Source organism: Canis lupus, chromosome 24 (genome assembly GCF_048164855.1).
Source record: "Canis lupus baileyi chromosome 24, mCanLup2.hap1, whole genome shotgun sequence".
Lineage (NCBI taxonomy): Eukaryota > Metazoa > Chordata > Mammalia > Carnivora > Canidae > Canis > Canis lupus.
The window spans coordinates 31,249,420-31,272,901 of record NC_132861.1 but is presented as its reverse complement, the minus strand read 5'-3'; the positions used below and the strand labels follow the sequence as shown (position 1 = coordinate 31,272,901).

General features: G+C 41.4%; 1 protein-coding gene across 9 annotated transcripts in view; it reads right to left on the bottom strand.

Moving 5' to 3' along the window:
- NUGGC (nuclear GTPase, germinal center associated) overlaps positions 1-23,482 on the bottom strand; it is a 57,803-nt gene that overhangs the window by 24,917 nt on the left and 9,404 nt on the right. For 2 of the 9 annotated variants that reach the window (XM_072796155.1, XM_072796156.1), the window contains 9 exons: positions 18,999-19,087; positions 15,892-15,993; positions 15,176-15,284; positions 14,158-14,380; positions 13,467-13,694; positions 10,309-10,518; positions 5,246-5,421; positions 3,633-3,651; positions 3,282-3,371 (listed from right to left, as the gene is read on the bottom strand). In XM_072796155.1, the coding sequence (XP_072652256.1) occupies positions 3,282-3,371; positions 3,633-3,651; positions 5,246-5,421; positions 10,309-10,518; positions 13,467-13,694; positions 14,158-14,380; positions 15,176-15,284; positions 15,892-15,993; positions 18,999-19,041 (1,200 nt within the window). In that variant the 5' untranslated portion in view covers positions 19,042-19,087. Of the gene's footprint in view, positions 1-3,281; positions 3,372-3,632; positions 3,652-5,245; positions 5,422-10,308; positions 10,519-13,466; positions 13,695-14,157; positions 14,544-15,175; positions 15,285-15,891; positions 15,994-18,667; positions 18,867-18,998; positions 19,088-21,454; positions 21,640-23,482 lie in introns of those variants that run through there. The other 7 variants (XM_072796159.1, XM_072796158.1, XM_072796157.1 and 4 more) reach the window with 6 other exon arrangements.

The window sequence follows — 23,482 nt, the reverse complement described above, 5'->3', positions numbered from 1 at the left end:
TTTTGTTTTGTTTTGTTTTGTTTTTTGATATGTCTCCTCAGGCAAAGACAACAAAAGCAAAAATAAAATTGGGACTACATCAAAGTAAAAAGTTTTTGCCCAGAGAAAGAAACTGTCAACAAAACAAAAAGGCAACCTACTAAATGGAAGAAGATACCTTCAGATCCTATATGTGATAAGGGGTTAATATCTAAAATATGTAAAAAGCCCATGAAACCCCAAAGAATCCGATTAAAAATGGGTAGAGGAATTGGATAGTCATTTTTCCAAAGAAGACATATAGATGATAAAAAAGACACATGAAAAATGCTGAACTTCACTAATCACCATGGAAATGCTAGTTACAACCCCAAGATATCACCTCACACCGATCAGAACGGCTAGTATCAAAAAGATAGGAAATAACATGTATTAGTGGGGGTGTGGAAAAAAGGGAACCCTCACGCACTGTTGGTGGGATTGTAAATTGGTACAGCCACTGTGGAAAACAATGTGGAGGTTCTTTTTTTTTTTTTCAATGTGGAGTTTCTTGAAAAAAATTAAAAATAGTCATACCAAATGATCCAGCAGTTCTACTTCTGGGTATTTATCTGAAGAAAACGAAAACGCTAATTTGAAAAGATATACGCTCCTCCACGTTCACTGCAACATTATTTATAAATAGCCAACATATGGAAGCAACTTAAGTGTCTGTTAATGGATGAATGAAGATATGTTATACATATATACAGTGGAATATTATTCAGCCATAAAAAAGAATAGAATCTTGCCATTTGCAACAAGACAGATGGGCTTACAGGAAATTACACTAAGTGAAATAAGTCAGAGGAAGACAAATACCATATTATTTCATTTATAAGAAGTGTAAAAAAAAATGAGCAAACAAAGCAAAATAGAGACTCAGAAATAGAAAACAAACTGGTGGTTGCCAGAGGGAATGGGGATGGAAGGTTTGGCAAAATAGGTGAAGAGGATTAAGAGGTACAAAATTACAGTTACCAACTAAACAAGTCATGGGAATATAAAGTACAGCATAGGGAATATAGTCACTAATATTGTACTAACATGGTGACAGAGGGTAACCAGACTTATTTTGTGGTGATCGTGTTGTGATATACAGATCTGTCCAATCAGTATGTTATATACCTGAAGCTAACATAATATTGTGTGCCAACTATATGTCAATTTAAAAAAAGAAGTAGTGTGAGTGTGTTAAAGCATGAGAGGAAAGGAGAGACACATAGGAGGAGGAGTATGGTTTTCTTTATAGGTGTCGTCATGCAAAGGTAAAATGCTGTGATAATCAGCTCAAAGGATGTACTTGAGAATGTAAACACCCAGATACCTTCACAAGACTTGTGGATGTGAACTTCCTGACATCTCTTGAACGCGTCTCCTCTCCTCCACTCCTATAAGTGACTGCCTTGCTCAAGCTCTTAGCACTTCCAGCTGGATTACAGGAAAAGCCTCCCAAATGGTCTTTCTGCATCCAATCTTCACCACCCTGCCCCCTCATCCATTCTTCTGAATGCTGAGAAAACAATCTTTCTAAAATACATAGTATTTCCAGACTAAGGCCTATAAATGGAATCTCAGGGATCTGTCATTTTTCTTACAGTATATTTTCCCAATCTTTATTTTTATAATACAATATAAGCATAGAGATCTATATGGATGACCACCTTATAATCAGCATCATGATTAATATAAAACCCAGATACAATTAAGATTAAATTTGCTCCAAGTGAAGGCATGCAGTACAAGTGAAGATTTCACAATACTTCAGACTGAAGTAAAGTGGTTGTAGAATTAAGATATTACCTGGCCATCAGAGGTATAGGGGTGCAGACCTCAAAAGACTTGCATGGTAATAGAATGATAGTCACCCTGCAAGCTGAGTCACTGTTGTCCAGACCCTATCTCAGACACACCGACGTGCCACATTTATTAGCAATAAATGTAGTTGTGAATAGCAAATTGAAGTATTTGTGTTTTGTTTCCAGAAACAATTATGATGAGGTACTCATTAAATGCATATTTCTTTAATGCCATCCAGAACAATTAAAGAGAATAAGAACAGCTTTATTCAGTTATTGCCTCATTAAAACCAGCGTTCAAGAATTGGTTGGTCAAAGGTTTTGGCTTAAGTATGAGGTCTGGTTATCCTGAATTAGAGACAAAAGCTTTGAAATTTTCAATTCCACATTGTACATCAGAAGTTTTCTGCATCAGTGTAATTGAATTCAAAATACAGAATGCAATTAAATATAGAATGGGACATCAGGCCATATGTTTTTACTATTACCAGCACTGAAAATTTAGTTTCAGCAAGACCAAAATTTCTATCACATTATACTAACTCTGATATACCACTTCTACATTTTGTTTATAGTTTATCTTAAAATTGGTTTCAGTTTTATAGTTGTATAAGGCTATTATAGTAAGGAGTTTTATAAGTCAGAATAACAAAAATAATTTAAGAAAATACCAAGATTCCTACAGAACAATTTCTCAAGCTTGAAAAATACAGCTCAGGGGGTGCCTGGGTGGCTCAGTTAGCCTCCAACTCTTGATTTCAGTTCATATCATGATCTCAGGGTCGTGAAATCGAACCCCACATTGGGCTCTGTGCTGGGTGTAGAGTCTGCTTAAGATTCTCTCTCTCCTTCTCCCTCTGCCCTTCCATCACCCTCACCCCTCCCCCTGCCCCCTCTACACACACTCACTATAGCTCAGGTGCTCTCTCTGCCTTTCTAAAAAATAAAATAAAGTAGCTCAGGCCTTATCTCCCAGCACTCCTGCAGAAGGCCCTTTCTCCCATTTCCTTGCTTACTAACGACTACTGGTTCTTTAAAATTCTGCTCAAGAGCATGAGTTTTCCCTGCACCTCTCTACAACAATCCCTCTCTGACTGCCAGGGTGATCCGAGCATCCTTCTGTGTCCCCACACCATCATTTGCATTCCTCCAGCAAATCACGCTCGAACACTGTGGTGATCTCTGATTTTACCTGCACATATTTCTCAATAGACCATATGCTTACTCCATCCTTCCAACAACCACAAGAGGTAAATGTTATCATTTCCCCATTTTACAGATGGGAAAGTGGAGATTCAGAGAGGAATAGTAATTTGTCTGAGGTCACAAGTTACTAATCAGTAGGACTAAGTTAACTCCAAGGCTTTTGATGTGGCTACTACGCAAGACCAAATAGATGTTTGTTTCTGAAAATCTGAATGGTTGAAAAGCAGAAAAAATACATAGGGAAATCTGTTAACTCACCTTGAGTTTTTCCTTGAGAATTCTACTCCTTTGTAGTTTTATCAGGTCGTTTCTTTCTAAAACAGCCTCCCGCTGACTTGAAATAGCCTGCTAGTTGGGGAAAAGAAATGAAAGCATGGTAAAGAGTTTAGGGTTATACGGTGATAAGATGCACAATATGGGGGGCATATCTTCATTTGGTGCAGACAAATGTGTATGTATTTGGGTTTTATATTAATCATGAAAAGTATTATTAAAAATAACTAGTTCATGCATATGTCTAAACTCATTAAGCTGTTACATTAAATGTGTAAAGTTTTTGTTATCACTTACATATCAATAAAACTTAAAAAAAAACTAGTCTGTACTTACATTTCCCACTTTTCTTTCCCTGAAATGAAAATTGTAACAATTACTTAACTCATTTGATGTGTCACGGTAGTCTTTCAAATTTCCCTAAAAGCAGCATATATTGTGATGCCTTAATACCTTCACATAAGCTTTCCTTGGTACAAATGTCCTCTCTTCTGATCTGCCTGCAGTGTCCACTTGAAACAAGTGTCTTTATTTCTCAGTGTTTTGTTGGTGGTGATCTCACCCCCTGGCCCAGTCAAATTGCAGCCCTCTCTCTCTGGGTCCCCATAGCACTTTGATTATCCCTCTCTTAAAACCTTTAACCCTCTTCTTTTTTTTTTTTTTTTTAATTTTTATTTATTTATGATAGTCACAGAGAGACAGAGAGAGAGAGGCAGAGACATAGGCAGAGGGAGAAGCAGGCTCCATGCACTGGGAGCCTGATGTGGGATTTGATCCTGGGTCTCCAGGATCGCGCCCTGGGCCAAAGGCAGGCGCCAAACCGCTGCGCCACCCAGGGATCCCCTTTAACCCTCTTCTAAGGCAGCAGTCTCAGTGACAAGGCACTATCCCCCTCTGAATCTGCAGGTCCTACCATGGTGTTCAACAAAGGTTTCATAAATTTGATTGAATTATGTTCATTTGCAGAGTTGGCATTTGAAGGGAGAGCTTGAGATACCACTCTGGGGTAGGAGGTGGGGTGAGGGAAACTGCAGGCAAAAACAGTGAAGCTGAAGTTCCAACCTAGCCCATGAAAGCAAGATGTTAGGGGGAAAGCCTTGGCCTATCTCCTTACCTGAGATGTTTTCTCTGCTTAGTGAATTCCTGGAGACACAGATTCAAATTTCAGTGGGTGTGGGGGAATGGTAGAGATGACAGGTGACCAGTAAAAATGCTCTTATTAGAGCAGAGAAGCATTAACATTATATCTGATGGCCATATGCCCCACAGACCCAGGACAGACCAGTTTATACTTGCTGTAAGGGTAAATAACACCCCTTTCCATTTTCAAAGGGTGCCAATAGAGAAGGTAAGTTATAACTCTCTTGGTTACAGAGGTACAGAGATCCACATGGATATCGGCATATTTTAACATTTATTAAACTCTAAAATGCTTACCTTCCATTAAAATTTTGCCAGAATATGACTCTGTAAGAATGCTGTTACTGTTGGCCAAAGTTCTGAAACACTGAGAACCTTGCTCCAAATGAGTTTAAAATCTGAAACAGAATCTGACACTTCAAAGCTGCGCCAGACAGTATTACAGAGTGCCTACTAGCTGTGGGGCATTTACATGTCCCATATCTGCGGGAGATGGGGCAGGACCATCACACCACACAACTCCAGGAGGTGCTCTTTGCATCTCATGTACATGAGTGCCCCCATGCCCAGAGCTGCACAGGGAACAGCCTATTGGGTATTGAACAGCTACTCCAAAAGAAGGGCCACAATGTTCAGATTCCCAAGGCAATCTATCCAAGGGTCTTGATGTCCTAGGAAGTCACCCAGATTTTTCTTTCATCCCCAACCATTACTTCCTTAGGTCTATAATGCCTGGGGGTCCAAGCCCTGTTGTTATGGTGGTCGGAACCCACAGAAGAGCCCATAGGCCTACAAGCCCAGCTTGGTACCTTAGATATTCCGGCAGGTGGAGTTTGTCAGTCTTGGTGACCACCAGAGCAATGTCCCTGCAGAAGCCCCTTTGGCAGGCTTTGATGCTCTCATTCAGAAGGTCTTCATGGGCTCTTCCTCCAGAAATTCTTTCAATGTCACTGATGACCCAGATCACTGAGCATTTATCAATGGTCTGTGAAACATAACCACAATAGGTTTAAGAACATAAGTGGCATCTCAACTGTAGAGGACATGATCCCGTAATGTATCATTTATGTCCTCTATGCACTGCCCTATCTCTCTTCCAGTCCCACCTCTCATCTCTCCCACTGCACTCTCCATGTGCTAGCCAGACTGAGCTTCCTGAAGTTTCTCAGATGTAACTTACTCTTTTATCTCTCAGGCCCTTTGCACTGGCCACAACCTCTGCTTGACCTCCATTTGCCCTTTGAGACTCTGCTAACGGCCACGTGATGACAGATTGGCCACCCCTCCTCTGCATTCTACAGCACCTAAATTTACCTGCCATTGCACCTTTCAGAGTTACTGAATAGGGTTGGCTTTCTACACCACCCCAACCCCACTCTTAGATCGTGAGGTATTTGATGGGCTGCACTTTTAAGCTTGGAATACATATCACGTTAGACACAGTGCTTGGCCCATACTAGAGGTTTCACAGATATCTGTGGCATTAGTGATTGGTAGAATTAAAGAAATCAGACCTCCAGCCCCAGATCCATCACTGGCTTGCTTTACTTCAGTTGTCTTCTAGGGAAAATTATTGTTTTTCCAGAAGAGGTTCTGGTCATTCATCAATCCCAAAGTTATCACCAGAGGGCATCGTTTTGATGTTTGACTGCTCCTGCATATTTAGCACACTGCCACCATGTGGGGGCACGGAGCCAGAAACTTTATGATCCCAGTTGTGAAGGTCAATGAACATGAAATTACAATTTATTATTAAAGTCATAAATACTGGGGCACCTGGGTGGCTTAGTCAGATAAGTGTCTGCCTTCTGCTCAGGTCATGATCTCAGGGTCCTGGGATTGAGCCCCTTATCAAGCTCCTTGCTCAGTGGGGAGTCTGCTTCTTTCTCTTCTTCTACCCCTCCTCCTGCTCATGTGCTATATGCTCTTTCTCAAATAAATAAACATCTTTAAAAAATCATAAGTATTGCTCTATTCGATATGCAACTTTTATGTGAGAAGTAATCACATGTTGCCTTGTGACATTTCTCTTACTGTACTGTTTCACTTGTCACCTTTTCCATATAAAGAAAAAGCTGGTCCAGCTCAGGGACTGAGTTTATTTGAGGTTCCTCAGGACAGCACTTTGCACACAGAGGTGTAACAAGTTTGTGACTTGATAATTAAGTCATTATTTTGCCTTATGCCAATAGTTATTAACTCAGGGCAATTCTGTACCCTAGAGGACATTTGGTGATCTCTGGAGATATTTTTCATTGTTATGACTTGGGTTAAGCACTAGTGGGTAGAGGTCAGGGATGCTAAACATCCTTTGATGCCAGGTCAGCACCTCCATAATAAAGATTTATCTGGCTGAAAATGCCAAAGGTGCTGAGGCTGAGAAATCTTGGATTTCAAGCATATTTTTAGCAGTGGAGCCTTTGTCAAATGAAATCTTAGGAAAACCTCCTTCCTATGTGGATGAACTCACATTTAGGCAGGAGAATAAAAACAACTGCTCCCTCCCACTTCCCAAACTATAATAATCTATTTAGGGAAGCTTCTAGCTATTCAGTCAGGTTGTGGAAGATCACAGGATACCAGGCTGCAAGCTCCACAATGGCAGGGCCTCTTACTTTTGTATTCCCCTGGTCCTGGGAAACTGCACGTGCTTAATAAATGTTTATTAACATGAGAAGAGGAGTACACATTTCAGGCCCTATACAAAGCTCTGACTGCCAGGGTTTGGTCAAGTTCGAGTCGCAGAAGACACAAAAAAGCTTATTTAGAGCAATTGAACTTATGAGCAGGTGGGGTGACAGGGATGCCATTCCCCTCCCCTGATGCGAAAGGGCCTCAGAGAGCTCAGGTGACATATGCCTAAAATGTCACAACTTCAAGGTGGCAGACAGAGACACATGAATTCATAGTAGTCTTAGCTTAGGGAAGGCAAGGCTGGCAGCTAGAGAGATGGGGGAAGGGGGCATTGTGCTATGTTCTCCCTAAAAAGAGGGGAGTCTTTAGTCACTTCTTGTGAGAGAATATCCCAAAACCACAGGAATGCAGGGGAGCTGAGGCCAAGCGGAGCAGGCTGGGAACCATCCCTTCACTGTAGCCCGACCTCCTCAGAGCGGGTGTTCTGAGCCAGATCTGCTGGCTCCTCTGTTCTGAGTGGCCTTTGATAGGCTGCCCAGCATATCATAACTGGCAGCAACCATAGCTCCATCCAGGGAAAGAGGCTGGCTGCCTCCCTAATCTGTTGCTCTTGGGGCCTAGCATGGAACTAGCCAGGGCTGGGGATTCCACTCCAAGAGCTGAGACCCTGCAGAAACCAGGGCCTTCATGTCAGGACCTGAGCAGTTTACCAAGGGGAAGGACTCTGGGACTGCCTTTATCTTAAAACACTTAGGGGGTCCTATGGGGAGACATGGAGCCAGCTGGGAAGGAACCTGCTTTCTCATTCAAATTCTGCCATTCAGTGGCTGTGTGGTTTTAGGCAAATTATTTTCCCTCTCTGAGCCTTAACTTCTTCATCTGTAAAATCAGAGCATAGACTGATTATTTGTAGGCTGGCATCCTGATCTTGTCAACCTGATCTTGGCTGCAAACTGGTCACAAAGCTCCCCTGGTCCACAGTCATTCATTTAGCACAAATCCACAGAATTTAAAGCTTGCATATAGCAGAGAATAGATGGTTCTCTGATAGATCATTTTATAGTGCTGGACTGATTGTGACTTACAGATCCCAGTCCTCCCTCCCAGTCCCCTTCCAGCTCCAGTCCTATGCCTTGTGCTCCTGAGCTCCTCTGCCTAAAGACACCCTTTCTCTTCCTATCACATGCCCCAGCCTCTCTTGTCTTCCAAGCTTCCCCAGGAAGGGTAGCATTCAAGCCCAACCCCCAAATTTTCTGGGCTTGCCTTCTGTGCCTCTCTTGTCTATACCCCACACCTCTTCCCTCCAGCCACCCAGGAAGACTCATCCTTCCCCCAACACTTGGCTCCTTCATTCCTCTGGGTCTTTGCTGCTCTCTGGCCTAGAACAGCGCTCAGTGGTCCCATTCTCAACAGTCTACTGTGGTGACAGCTAAGCCCAAGGAACCTCTCTGAAGCTTCCTTCACATTGCAAAAAGAACTCATCCCTTGGTGCTCTCATTTTTAAGTAATGTGGTTTGTTAACTAATGGAACTAATTGGTTCCTTTCTGGACTATAAGACTGCCGAGAGCAAGTCTTTGTCTTCGTCTATCCAAAACCTAACACAAAATTGAGTAGGCGCTCAGTGGATGTCTGCTGAAGGAATGAGGTTGCTTGTTGAAAGTAATTTCTATTTTTGTGTTCATAGCACCTTGGACTTCTCTTATATCACCTTTTGTCAGGGAGTTAGTCATCTGTAGATTTCTTCTCTCTTGTTAGACTCTAAGCCCCTTGCAGGAAGGCTCTGCTTCTCATTCAACACTTCTATTTTGCTTTCAGCTTTTTAGTTATAAAGGTAATACATGTTCATCCAAAATATGCAAACAATTCACAAATGTATGTAGTAAAGAGTGGTAGTAAATGCAGAAACTCTTGTCTACAGTTGGGTGGGTATCCTGCTAAAAGGCAAGATTCTACTTCTGCTATTCATTTACAAACATTACACACACATACACACATGCACCTTTCTTAACATTAAAGGTAATGCTCTGCATCTTTTAATTTAGCTTTGTTCCAACATATAGGGTTACAATAGGATTTAAGATCAGAGAGGCTCTCCAGCCATCCTGCCTGGGTTAAAATCCCCAGGGTGATGATGGGCAATTTACTTTACTGAGGTTAGTACCTAGCACAAAGTAAATGCTCGGTAAATGTCTGCTATTATTGGCCATAATCACTGCATTCTCAGTGCTAAATTTATTGTCTTGCATATTATATGTGTTTGTGAATGAAAAGCAAATGAACAAAGAGATAAATTTTTTTTTGAGATAAATTCTTAAAGATATTTCGGTCTTTCATCATTAGGTACAGATTTAGCTACTGCAACGCGTAGCTCTCTGACTGTAGACATATCTGGGGTGCCTGGTCAGCTCCAACTTCTTTGCCAGAAAGTGAAACCCTACCCAAGATTTTGGCTGAAAGGGTAGACATTCAACCACCACCTCTAGCCACAGCTGATTGTACTGGATACCTAAACCAGAGAGGGTTAATCATTAGCTGGGCAGTAAGTGATCCCATTTTCCTTCTTAGGAATCTGAACTAAAGCACATAGAGACTAGAATCAGACAGTTGTAGGCATATGAACCACAATGTAATTTAGAGATAGGGCTAGGGGAGCACCTGGGTGGCTCAGTGGTTGAGCATCTGCCTTCTGCTTAGGGCATGGTCCCGAGGTCCTGGGATGGAGTCCCAATTTAGGCTCACTGCAGGGAGCCTACTTCTCCCTCTGCCTATGTCTCTGCCTCTCTGTGTCTCTCATGAATAAGTAGATAAAATCTTAAAAAAAAAAAAAAAGAGACAGGGCTAGGGTGGTCATTGTCCACAACATGGATCCTAAGGGCTAAGCAGAGGAAGCTAAGAAAAAGAAGGACCCCACAGAGAAATGCACAAAGAAACAGTCACAAAAGCCAGGCAGAGGACGAGAGAGAAAATGGCAGCTTCTATCCTGATAGGTGGCCTTGAGGCCTGGCTGTCACAGGAGACCCTTGGATACTCTTTTGATTAACCCCTTCTTGCTTGGGATTGCTTTAGTAGGTCTCTGTTCGTTACAACTAAACACCTTAGCAGCCTTCTGGTTCCTTGGAGCTCGGCTCTGGGTCTCAGCTTCTCCACTTTGTACCCAGAACAGAAAATTCTTTGTTGCCTTAGAAAGGGTGGGGGAGTTGAAGGAAGAGGAAACAAAGTCACATGAAAGAGAATCACCTTTTTCCACATCTCATCTCTCTTGCTGTTGAAGTCGCCTGTGCCTGGAATGTCCACCAGCACAACCCCTTCTGGAATCAGCTCTGATCTGGGCAAAGTCACTTCCACATGTTTGATCAAGGGCCAGATCTGTGTCTCAGTTGGTTCTCCAGCCAAATCTCTCCTCTGAGTCCGGATGTAGGGGTCCAGCTTGACAGATAGCTCCTCTGCCTGAGCAAGAAGGACAAAATCACACACACCAGACATTCTCCTGGTTCTCTGTCCTGGATCAGCTGTGATTTGGGCTCAGCGAAGGTATGCTGAGTAATGGTAAGAAACAGCACTGGGCAATGGGCACTGGGACGCCTGTGATCCAGTCTGCAAGGGCCCACACTCTGAGAGCCAGAAAGGACCCTGGAGATCAGAAAGTGCAAGCTCCTTATGTACAGATGAAAAAACCAGAGCCAGTTAGAATGGAGCTTCAGCAAAGTTATAGTTTCACTGGATAATGATTTCATCCTCTAAATTCCATTTAAATTCTAAAATTAATGCTATTAATATGCAATTGTCTACATTTTGGAGAGAGAGCATTTTTCCCATGTGGCTAATGCAAATATTTGGATTACCAGAAAGCCTTGACTATAGAAAATTGATAGTGATGTGGTGACCATATTTTCCAAATTGAAAATTGGTCTGAAATTGATCTTTAAAATGGTTTCTAAAATTTCTCTTCCAAATACAAAAATATCTTGATGTGTAGGCATTTCCAGCATGTTTTAATGATGGTAGGGATGGGGAATTTTTCTCAGCCCATTGTTCCTAGCTAAACATATCTTCAGACAATGACACATTCATGCCAGCAACTATGTGTGGCAGCAAATCTCTACTGGGATACTACTTCAGGGGACAGAAGATCTTGGATGTATGGTGGTCATTTAAAAAAATGTATTTATTTATTGTAGAGAGAGAGAGAGAGCACTGGTGGTGAGGGACAGGGGAGAAGGGCAGAGGGAGAGGGAAAGAGAATCTCCAGCAGACTCCCTGCTGACCATGGGGATGGATCCCATGACCCTGGGATCATGACCTGAGACAAAATCAAGAGTCAGACACTTAACCAACTGAGCCATCCAGGTGCCCCATGGTGGTCATTGTTAATAAATATTTTTAGAATGGTCCTGAAAAAAAAAAAAGATAAGAACAGAAATTCTTGACAGAGTTGAGATTACATAAGGGATTTGTTGCAATCTGGGTAGGGAGTCATAGAATTCATTAATTCTAATAAAATAATAAGAAATTGTGAAAGAAAACATGATAAAAGTTCTTTAAGATATTTAATTTAAAAATAGAGCAGATACTGGGGTGCCTGGATGGTGCAGTCAGTTGAGTGTCCAACTCTTGGTTTCGGCTCAGGTCATGACCTCATGGTTGTGACATTGAACCCTGTGTCTGGCTCCCTGCTCAGTGCAGAATCTGTTTGGGATTCTCTCTCCTCCTGCCCCTCCCACTCATGCTCTCTCTCTCTTTCTCTTCTGAAATAAATAAATAAATAAATAAATAAAGCAGATTCACTAAGGAGAATATGACAGAAAACACATGGGCTTGAAAAGTCCCTTTGTATAAGAAGGTGTCTCAATCTAATAAATAAACTGACTCCAGACAAATCATTCTGGAAGCAAACTCGGCTTCCCTCATTCCAGTCTGGAATCCAGGAATCAAATTTTGAATCTGTGCCCTCACTCACTGAGATGTAATTATGTTTCAATGAGTATTTCAACTCCTAGTTTCATGGGGTAAATTTGTATCATTGGGAAGGAATATATTTCTAAATACAGAGTAGTAAAGAAATGGGCACTATACTGATACCTTGGTATAACTTATTTGGTGTAAGCTGTGTGTGCCCAAATAAAGTAACCAGTTTTATAATCACTGAGTTTCTTTGGACATGCTCAGTCTATGTCTTAGACATTAGGAATATAACTATTTTTAATAGTAATACTCATTTAAATATAAGGAGCTAAGTGCCTTGAAAGATTTCATTTATTTGACCTCTAAGTGTGCCTGGTCCAGTATTTAAATTTTTTTGAGAGAATGTAATATATTTAATCTGAACTATAACACAAAAAGTCTAAGGAAACTTAATTAATTATATAAGTAAGCATTCGCTATTTAAGGAACACTCACTATGTTAACCTTAGAAGATAACTGAACATTAAACAAGTGTAAGTAATTGTTCTTATTTCATACAAAAAAATGCCAGATTTATAAATAGGATAAGAATATTTAAACATGAATTTTAAGAGACAAGAAACACTAAGTTTTAAATGTATAATTTTAATAAGTTACATGTTAGTTCTACAAGTATTTTAATTTAAAATGAAATTTTAATTTAATAAAGTGAATATTGATTATAAAAATGAGGAGAGTGTTATTCTACTTGCTGCATATCCAATATCCATCCTGTCTTCACCAATGCTAGCAGAATAGTGACTGTTTGTTTGGGCAGTAGATTGAGATTGGTCTCAGCCAATCATAACACATTTATTTCTTGCTTTAGATTCCCTTTCAGCTAGGAAAGGCCATGTGACTGAACCAGAGTCCAGTTCTGTATGAGGAAATCTATCCAGAAGTTTGTTGGGGGTGTTTTTGAGAAAGCTTTTACTTTCCCAGGAAAGGGGAGATATGGCTAGTGCCAACTTTTTATCCATCTCTTTCTTCCATGAAGCCTGAAATCTAGCATTTCAGTAGCAATCTTATGAGTATGAGGCAACAAGTACAGTGGAGGGCCAAGGGAATCCAGGAGGTGTTGATCTTGACATTGTTAAGCCACAAACCCAACTATTTCCAGACTTCTTATGTGAGAAAATGAATAAATCCCTATTCATTTAAGACATCAACTGGGTGGTTTTGTTTTTAAACATTTGTAGCCCAAAGCATCCTTAATTAATCCTCAAATAACTGTAAATAGCCTTCCCTATTCGCAAAAGATCCCCCAGTCAGACACTAAAATTTCTGATTTGACAGCCATAAATAATACAAAAGAACTTGGTCAGGGATACTTCTGATTTGGGTATCAACTCATTTCCAATAAAAACACTGTGCCTTGAGCAAATCTCTTAAATGGATTCAATTATTATATTTGTGACTCATGATACTATGCAGGAAAAAAATCTCGAAGCTACCTCTTCTGCCTTGAGGGTGATGATTCTGGAGGTGGGAATCTTTCCTTTGGGCTTTGCCCTTAGTAACTCTTCATAGCTCTTTCTTTCTGCTCCATTTCCATAAAACATTTGTAGCTTCCAGATGGCTTCCTCCACAGCATCGTCCCTGTCCCAAGTGTCCACCTCTTCACCCAGGTCCTCTGTCCTGTGCAGGAGTTTAGTCAAATTCTTCAGCTCTTCCTTCCACTCCTGCCAAGAGAGTAGGGCCAAGCCCCTCATGACACAGATTCAGAAAAAAAAAAAAAACAAGGACAAAGGGAGGAGTCCATTGTTCTTGTGGAGATGGGTAGGGACTGCATAGGCAGGAACTCAAAAATCACCTAATCCAGCAAGGGATCATCTAATCCAAACCCCTTGTTTTGTTAGTGAGGAAATAGAGACCCAAAAAGGGAAATGTCTTGCCCAAAGTCCCCTAACAACAGTGACGGGATGCAGGCTAGAATCCCCAGCTCGCTCTACAGAACTTTTTCATTCCATACCATGTTTTTTTTTTCCTTTCAACAAAGTCATAAACTATATTTACAATTTAATCTCTGAGAGAGAGGGAGAGGGAAAGAAAGGAAAGAAGAGAGGGAAGGAGGAGAGAAAGGAGGGAGGAAAACAGAGAGAGGAATGAAGAAGGAAGGAAGCAAGCAAGGAAGGAGACACTTACCTGGTCAGAGAGAAGGTGGATTTTGGCCTCATACTGCTCACAGCAGCCCGAGCTCACTTGTACAATACATGACGTACATATACTTTCTCCAGATACTGGTAGAAACATTGCTTGCTGGATGATGGCATTGATCAGGGAGCTCTTCCCAGCCCCTGTGCTTCCAAATAATCCAATGTAGATTGGGTCCAATGATGGTTTTTCAATCAAGGCCAGAAGCCTGTTTCTGAATTGATTTTTAAATGCATGTTGTCATGGTCATCAAAGTGCAGTGGGAAGAATATCAAAATAGAACATGAAGGAACTTAGTTTCAATCCTAGGCAAGTCATATATCTTTTTGAATCTCTGCTACTTTCTTGATCAGATGGGGAATATTAGTCCCTGTTTCCTGCAGAGAGTTGTCATGAGGATCAAAGGAGATTACACAAAAATACTTGGTAACGATAATTTTATACAAACTCTATAATGCCTATATAGATGTGAAGTGTCTTTGTTTGTGTTCTATGGAAACTATGTAGTCTTGATCCTAGAAATAAATTTTAGGCAGAAGTAAAGTATTACTGGGAGCAACACAGAGTCTTACCAGGGTGGAGATTCAGTCCTGACTAATCAAGTGCTTCAGGTCAACTCAGCCCAGCATTTGAGGGTACCAGCTAGAGTTTCACACCGCCTGGCTTGGATTCAAGCCCTTTCGCTTACCAACAGTGTGACTTTGGTCAATGTCTTGGCCTCTCTAAGCCACAATTTCAATAAAATTGGGGTGATAATACTTTTTACTTTATACGGGTATTGGGACAATTAAATTTGATATATGTACAGTATTTAGCAGGTTACCTAACAAGAGTGGCAACCCAATGAATGGCAACTATCAGTATAAATAATAATATCCCATAGCCACATAATTTTTCAGCCTTCTTTGCTTGGTTTCTAACTGAAAATTCCCTTTCATTGTTGGAGAAAAGCATCTACCTAAGGAAAGAATGGATAGGAGGTTTGATGGGTAGCTGATATCAGACTCACATGAGATACTTGACTCCATTAGGAATGCTGTCATCAAGGAAGACAGACTGAATAAGTTTCTGATAAGTGTTGCTCAAAACCCTTCTGGTCCGTGACTCCAATTTTTCATCTGGAATCAATAGGGATGTATTACCTGGGATGTACCTGACAGGGATCAAGTACTAGGTCTCCAAAAGAGGAATATGCTCAATGTTGCAGAGAAAGAGAAATGAAATGAAAAGCCAATTAAATATGATAGCAAGTTATCAGACACTAGAGATAATAGCTCATGGGAGATAGCAATTATTGAGTATGAGAACCTCCCAAGGAGCTAGTCTGCTCTGAAAATCCTTGTAATGGGAGTCAGCAAATGCTTTGCATTTGGCTATTGCCCTTCTAGAATCTTTTCTCCTATGGTCATAAAAAAAAAAAAAATGCCAGGGCATCAAAGAAACACTCACCAAGGCACCAAACCAACCATTTTCACAATCTTTGTCCTCACCAGGAAGAGGTTATTTTGATCAAAACCCTGCTCTCCAGAGACTTCTAGAGATGAACTGTCAAATTAATAGATCTCTGCAGAGACTCTGAGGTCCCCTTTTCTGGATCAGGATCATTTGAAAATGTTTCATCCTTCTTTCCCATTTAACCTCCTCCTCCGTTGAGCATTTTTACACATTTGGAAAAGAGCAGAGCCACATTAAAATAAGCCACACAGCATTGTTATTGACACTCACATTCCTTAAAAGCACTTTGTTCCACAGGAGGAAATGCTCTGAACCGCTGGTCAAGAGAACGTCTTCTTTTCCTCATTGGTTCTTTAAACACATCATCATCACCTAGAGATAAACAGAGATTATATAAAATTAAAGGTTTTGGGGTACAATATACTTGCCTGACCTCTATCAGTCCACAAACCCAATAATGTAAGAAGTCTCCTGCCAGCTCCTTATGCCTCACATCAGAAGCAGACACTGTTGGACCATTCCAGTCTGGTTCCTATTTCCCAGAGTCGTAGGACTTTGCAACTAACTCCAAAATGCAGCCAAATGTATCTCCTCAGAACATATGTTGAAATGAAATGAGGTTTAGAAATCCCGAGAAGCCAAAATGGCTGGATATTCTTCACTAAATGCCAACTGTGTACAGAGAAGCCTAAGATAGGACTAAATGTGTGGTGAAGAAAGGCCTCTGGGAGGTCTTTTCAAACTGGGAAAGAAATTGATCAGGGAGCAGAATGCAGAGGAATGAAGGGACACATGACCAGGGTAAATCACTTCTCTGTGACCATCTATAAGATGAGAGGGCTGACAAAAACACAAAATGTCACAGTGTGGGAGGGTGTTCTATCAGTGGATGGCCTTCAGAGGTTAAATTTGGGAGAATTTTCCCCCTTCCTCACTGAAAGTCATTAATAGCATCTTCCTTAGGTTAAAATTTTAAAAAGAATAAAAATCCCAAAGAAGCAAATCTTTGTAGTTCTCCAGAGATTTACTCACTTTAATGGTTTCCCTTGGTTATGAAGTGAAGGACTGGTAGGAGCCATAATCCTCAGGAAAGGTACAACCGAAACATTGTGTTTTGGATGAGTTTTAGAAAATACCTGCTGGCAGTATCCACCAGGTTAGAAAAGGGCCATAGGTGGGTCTTTGGAGTCAAGGTTATTGGAAATTATCCTAACCCAGTGCTCCTGGGATTAGTCTGTACCTTGGGAAATGGCCATGACATGAACCTGAAGAATTGATCCCTAAGAGTCATGGCACTACAAGCTCATGCAGGGGCATGAGGCCCCAAAACTGAGCATGACATTGGGAAGTCATCTTCCCTGAAGAACCTCAGAGGAGAAGTTTCACTTTGGGACCCAGGATAGCAGCCTGAGCAGAAGGCCCAACCTCCATTAGGCTCTAGACAGGTCTTCCAGATGGTTCAGCCAGTCTTTACCCTCAGTTCAGCCTTATGGCTTCCAGCACAAATCCTGCCATGTCCTGGAGCCAGCTCACACCCTATAAAGTATCACAGTGCAGTTGTATGCTGTGCCAAAGCCTGACTCTCTGCCTCCTCATGCTCATGCAGTGACAGGGAGTTGAAAGACCTTGTATTTCAGACTCTCTGTCTCAGACATTCTAATTTCTTTAATTGAGTTCAACTCAAAGAAATCATCATGGCTTAGTTTAAGGGCTGCATAGAATTAAATACCAAATTGCTGGCTCAGGGGTTGGAGCTGGAGAAGAAGCAGGAAAGAAAAGAATCTGCCACTCAGGCAACCCTAGGCCAGATACAGGCTGATGACTACTTTATTTAGTCCATGTTATAAAAGGTGCCTCAGGATTCCAGGATGTTTCTGTAACCTATGTGTGGACAGTGAAGGATGTTGGGCCTTGATCAACTTTGTAACTTAAGAACTCTTTTTTGTGAACAATATTTCCATAGTATCTTAGCCACATGTATGAAGCAAAGGATGGGTCCATGTATCCATGACCTTTATCTTGATTTTTGAAGCACTGGCAACTAATCTGATAAAAGATTGGAAGCTTATTTCTCAGCTGAAGCAAAGGCTAAGAAGTCAGATGAACAGCAGAGTTTTAAACTTTTTCTTCAAATTCTCAAATGAAAAACCATTTGGAAAGGAGAAAGTATTCTATCTGGAATTCAGACCATTCAAGCGTAGTCTTGCTATATAAATTGTAACTGGAATGAACTGGCCTGAACTGACCACATCTCTTCTCATTCCCTGTAACTGCTCAAGCACTCTTTCCTCTTTTCCAGTATTTTACACTGAAGCACCCAAGAAAAAGTCAGTAGGGGCAGGTGGGGGCAGTCTAAAGAAGTTAACCTAGTCTACCACTCCTGTTGCTTCTTGCTGCCACAGGTGTTGCTTTTGAAAATGCTTCCTCCAACAGCCCCACAGGCTCATTGTTGTCACGGTCATGGTGTGTGTGTGGGAGTGGGGGTTGTGGGTGGTGGTGGATCTCCTAAGCAAACTCTTTCAGCCCGACACTCAACCAAAGGCCCCAAAGTTGTGATTCTTTCATTTTATGTGCCCAGCCATGCCTCAGATGCTAGCCACCACCCCACTGACCCCAAAACCCTGGATCCCTGGTCCTTAAAGGATTTCACTCCTTGTGAGCGAGAAATTTTTTGTCTCAATTCTCAAAACACAAAGCATGTGATTTTCCCTGTTTTCTGCACATAGGGGTTGCTTTTCTGCATCCCCCAGGGAAGGCTCCCTCTTTGGTGCCAGGGGTCCTCCATCAGCCTTCTCGGGCCTCGCCCTCATTGGCTCCCAGAGCATTCACCCTATATCTCTCCTTCTAAGGAAAGCACCTGATATTATTCCAGGGGCCTTACCTTGCCCATTCCAAGAGAGACTACTCTCAGAAAATCCAAGATGGCTTTCTGGAACCTCATTTTAGAAGGGGGGTGAGAGAGTGCATACACATATAACTATTGATCAGAGTCCACTACATTATGAATAGGCTATTTTAGTTGTTGAAATAATTTATATTGGGGCACCTGAGTGGCTCAGTCTGCTTTGGCTCAGGGCATGATCACAGGGTCCTGGGATTGAGTCCTGCATCGGTCTCCTCAAAGGAAGCCTTCTTCTCCCTCTGCCTGTGTCTCTGACTCCCTCTGTGTATCTCTCATGAGTAAATAAATAAAATATTAAAAAAAAAGAATTTATATTCATTCAATATTAAACCATGTCATAAGAAAGCAGATTTTGATTAAAGAGGAAGAACACTATAGTTCAGTACAGTCTCAACCCACTGGCCCTTTATTATATTATGGAACTATTTACTATAAGAACTATTTACTTCATCAGGCAATATTGCAGGGATGTTACCTGAATGTGGTCCCGGGCCCACAAAATCCTCCGTGTCTTCCATTTCCTGTTATGCAAATACCTGCTTTTGTCCACTTAGGAGAATCAGCCTAAAAATATATACAAAGTACAAGGGCAGAGGCAGGGATGGGGATAACAGCAGAAATTGTAAATATAAAAAGCAAAACAACAACAATGGTTAAATCTCTTCATGCTTTGTTTCCCCAACTAGATTCCAAGTTCTTAAAGGGCAGTAGCCTTTCTATCTTACCTTGAATTCCTCACAATGCATTGTATGCTACGTGTCATTTTAAACAGGATAAAAATCCATGCCTGACCCTTGGTTTTCAATAATAGTTATATCTATAGAACTTGAAACTGATATGAGATCTTCAAGACAACCCACACTGAAATAACAATAAACCTCTAGTGACCAGAACCATAAAGGTGAGATTATATGGCTTTTCTGCTTTGGGTGACATCAAGGCTTCAATTAAGTAAGCCTTGGGTTCAGTTATATTTAGTGCCAGCAGGTCTCCGCAAGAATCTGGAACATGGATGGGATATTTGATATTCCTAGGGTTCCCTGGAGTTGCTTGGGGAGCTACTGAGTGGGGAAGGAGTGATGGAATAAGTAGGTTCTCTGGATCTTTCCACTCCACTCCACTTCACCAAGGAAGACACCCCTACTTGGGTCTATAGTCAGCACCACAGCTTGGACATCCGCAGGATTAGGGAGTTGGGGGAAGACAGGCACATCCAAAAGAGGTGTCAGATCCAGCCTGAATCCTGTCCACAGACAGACAGAGCTTGGGCATGGAGGGAGAACGGGGCCCATCAAGGCCCAGAACGGAGTGCACTGCACACACTGGGAAGGGATGGGCTATCCTGGAGCCTCTTTGTCCCTATGCATAGAGTTAGGCAACACAGGTGGGGAGCACCCGAGGTGCTTTCTCTCCCTGATTGACGTTGCTGTCCGGATCACTCAGCCATGTATTTCAAAAGCAGAGAGTCACTGGTCCTTCTGAAAAATGCAAAATCTCACCTGATCTGTCAACTGTCACTAGGCTCTAGGCTGTTAGAGTCAAAACAGCCTCTTATTCTTAGCTTGGCTGGTGGATATTAACTAGCCAAATGATTTCTGTACATAGTGGGTGTTGTCTGGATGTGGTGGGAATCACTACTATGTGCAAAGTCCTGAGTGTTAGGTGGAGTTCCTCACTTCTCCATTCCTTATCTAGAGGCTCCCTCTCAGACCATCCCAAAATCCTTACAGTTCTCCAAGGCACGGTATTCTAATCCATGCAGTTTAGCATAGGCTGTTCTCTCTGTGTGGGGTACCCTTCTCCTCTCTTTCCCGGTGAATTCCTACTCTTTCATTGGGATTCTGTTTTAGCATTTCCTCTGTGAAACTGTCCTGATTCCCACTCATTCCCCTCTTGTGTTATCACTGTTCCAAGCATACCTGTTATAGTCCTTTCTTGCTCCTTCCTCCTTTCTGAACCATGAGTTATTTGAGGTCATATCTACATTTGTTTTCATGTTGCATTTCCATCAGGAAGTGCAATGACTGATAATAAATGCTGAATGAATGAATGAATGAATGAATGAATAAAATAATGGATGGGAGGCTTCTGATGATATTCTACACCATAGGATGCTTATTAGCCAAATTAGTTTTGTTTAAGTTTTTATTTAAACCAAATTAGTTTTTGATACAGTTAGAGTCTTAAAGAGTAAAGCAAAGAGTAGGAACAAAAGAACAAGTATGGAAATGAGGCAGTATCAACCATGAAGAGTGTCGGGAATGTTGAACTTGATAAAGGGATGATACAGGCAAAGGCAGAAGATGTGGAGAGGACTTCAGAGCAGTCTTCAACTACATGACCTTGGAGTTGCATATATAAGAGGGATGACACATGTTTTCTGAGGTCCCAAGAAAAGACCATTAGGTCCCTTAGGTAGAAGGTACCTGGAAGTATATTTTGGCTTAACATTCTCTAGTAGTTAGAGTTGTCCAAAATGCAATGAGCTCCCTTAGAAAGTAATGAATTTTCTGCCACTAAAGGTGTCTGAACTTATACTGGTATGACCACTTAACAATGGCATTGGACTAGATAATTTTAAGGCCTCCTCAAACCCCAAGATTCTCTATTACCAGCAAAGCTGGTAGTGGAAGTCATCTATGAGGTCACAAAACTTCATGAGAAACACAAGCAGCTCCTGATTTGTAATGCCAAGTTGGAAATACTAAAAAGCATATCAAAACCTAGATAAGATAGTAAATCAAAAAGGTATATAAGCTATAATGCGTACAAGTATAGTAACGCCTCTCAATAACTTTATTTTTTTAAGTAGGCTCTATGCCTAACATGGGGCTTGAACTCATGACCCAGAGATCAAGAGTCACATGCTCTACTGATAGAACGAGCCAGGCACCCCCCATCAGTAACTTTAGATACAGAACTAGGAATTACCCCTAAGGAAGAAAGTGATCTGTTGTTTTCTGAAGACAGCAGCTTAATGAGCCACAGTCACACAAAATGTTGGGTACCATATCATAGTGAGCACTGGAAACAAAGCAAAATATATGGTCCTCTCAATAGACAAATCCACTGTAGACCTCCAGCATAACTTGTGTTCTGGTAGCAAAAATCTAGGAAGAAATAGAGGAGTCAGATGAAGTCCGAAAGAACAAGTGTTACCACCATACAAACAGTGAGATTAAGACCCTTCAATCTGAGGGAGAAGTAGATTTAGAAAAGGAGGATTCTCCAAATCCTGGGCACTGGTTTGGGCTTCCTTTAGGATCACAAGATTTCAGCTCATCTAACTTCACTTATGAAATCAACTGCACACAATGGCCATAGCAAAGGTTGTTCATGTGTAACTACCTGGGGTTAGCCCAGGCTTAGCTGCAGCAGTGGAGACACAGAACCATGAGTCTCCCAATGCAGGAGTATCTGTGGTACTAGGACATGAGTAAATGTGATCCCTAACTGAAATTTGGAGAAATTGGAAATTATTTGAATTGTGGTTGTGGTGAATTGGGCTTCCAACTCCTTCTGCCAATGTTCAAAGACTGGTAGGAAGGGACCATTTGATCAGGAAACTAAGACATTGTAAAGTGGGAAGGGATCACTAACAAAAAGGCTGAGAAAATAAAATGAAAGAAACACTGGGCACTTAAAAGGAAAGCTTATAAACAAATATATCAGTGGGGGATTGTATGGTGCAGAGACTCCGTCCATAGTCACTAAGCTGGACTAAGTGATGGTAGGAAGGGCAGTAAGCTGCCAGTCAGGTGTAGAAGGTACAGTTCTGGCTTTGTCACCAGTCAAAGGAACTGTGGGAGTTCATACAAGTCATTTTTATCACCCCAGGTCTTAGTTTTCCCATCTATGAATGAGAGATTGAACTAGTCCTTAAAATGCGAATATTCTCTGATTTAGTTGGATGCCAAAAGGATTAAAATTCTTAATTCAAAACGTCACCTGCCTTTGTACCAGTGATTAGGGGTCCTGTGTAATCAAAAATAGCAAAACCAAGGTTTCCTGTAATTTTGGGTTCGCTTTCAGGAGCAAAGGACTCAGGGGTGCACAGTCCTTTCTCAAATTAAGTGGGGATCTACTTTACCCCAAGGAGAGGCAGTAATGGTGGTTGCATTTTGTGAAAGTTTGGCTGCTGTGGAGAAGCAATTGAAGAGTTCAAATTTATTGGTCACACAGGCAAGATTTTCACGTGTGGTTTATTTCACTGGTATTTCAGCTATGCGGTTAGCACTTAAGTTTTGATTTTAGTACTTATTTACATTCATGTGCACTGAGCCTAAGAATAGCATCTTTTAAATGAAACTCTCTGCATATTTAGCTAGATATGGGAAGGTTGCACAGAACGCATTTCCTGTTAAATGATTGTGACTTTTGACCGTTATTCTTGCTTCTCCCATTCTCCCTTTCTTCACTCTGTTTTCCTTGATGTCTTTTTTTTTCTTAAAGAAACATAACAGAGGTGCAATGCAATAGTTATTCCTTTGCTAGAACAGCCTCATATAGTGGAATTAAATAACGAATGCTCTTGAGCCCCTTCTTTTACAGATATGGATGTGGAGGCCCAGACACGGGAAGGAATTCATCCAAGGCCAGAGTGGCTGCAAGTTCAATGTTTGCTCCATTCCACCAAGCAGCCTCTCATGGATGCTATATAAATAAAGCCTTTGGAGCTTAAGTGTTGGACAATGGAGAGAAAGGCACTCACAAATGAGGGAGTCCTTCAAATACACGACAAAGGCATTTGGGGAACAAAGGCCATTGAGTAGAACTGAAGAGTAGTGGGATGCCTGGGTGGCTTGGTGGTTGAATGTCTAACTTCAGATCAGAGCGTGATCCCAAATGGGGCTCCCCGCAGGGAGCCTGCTTCTCCCTCTGCCTATGTCTCTGCTTCTCCTTGTGTGTCTTTCATGAATAAATAAAATATTTTTAAAAAAACAGAACTGAAAAGTAGCT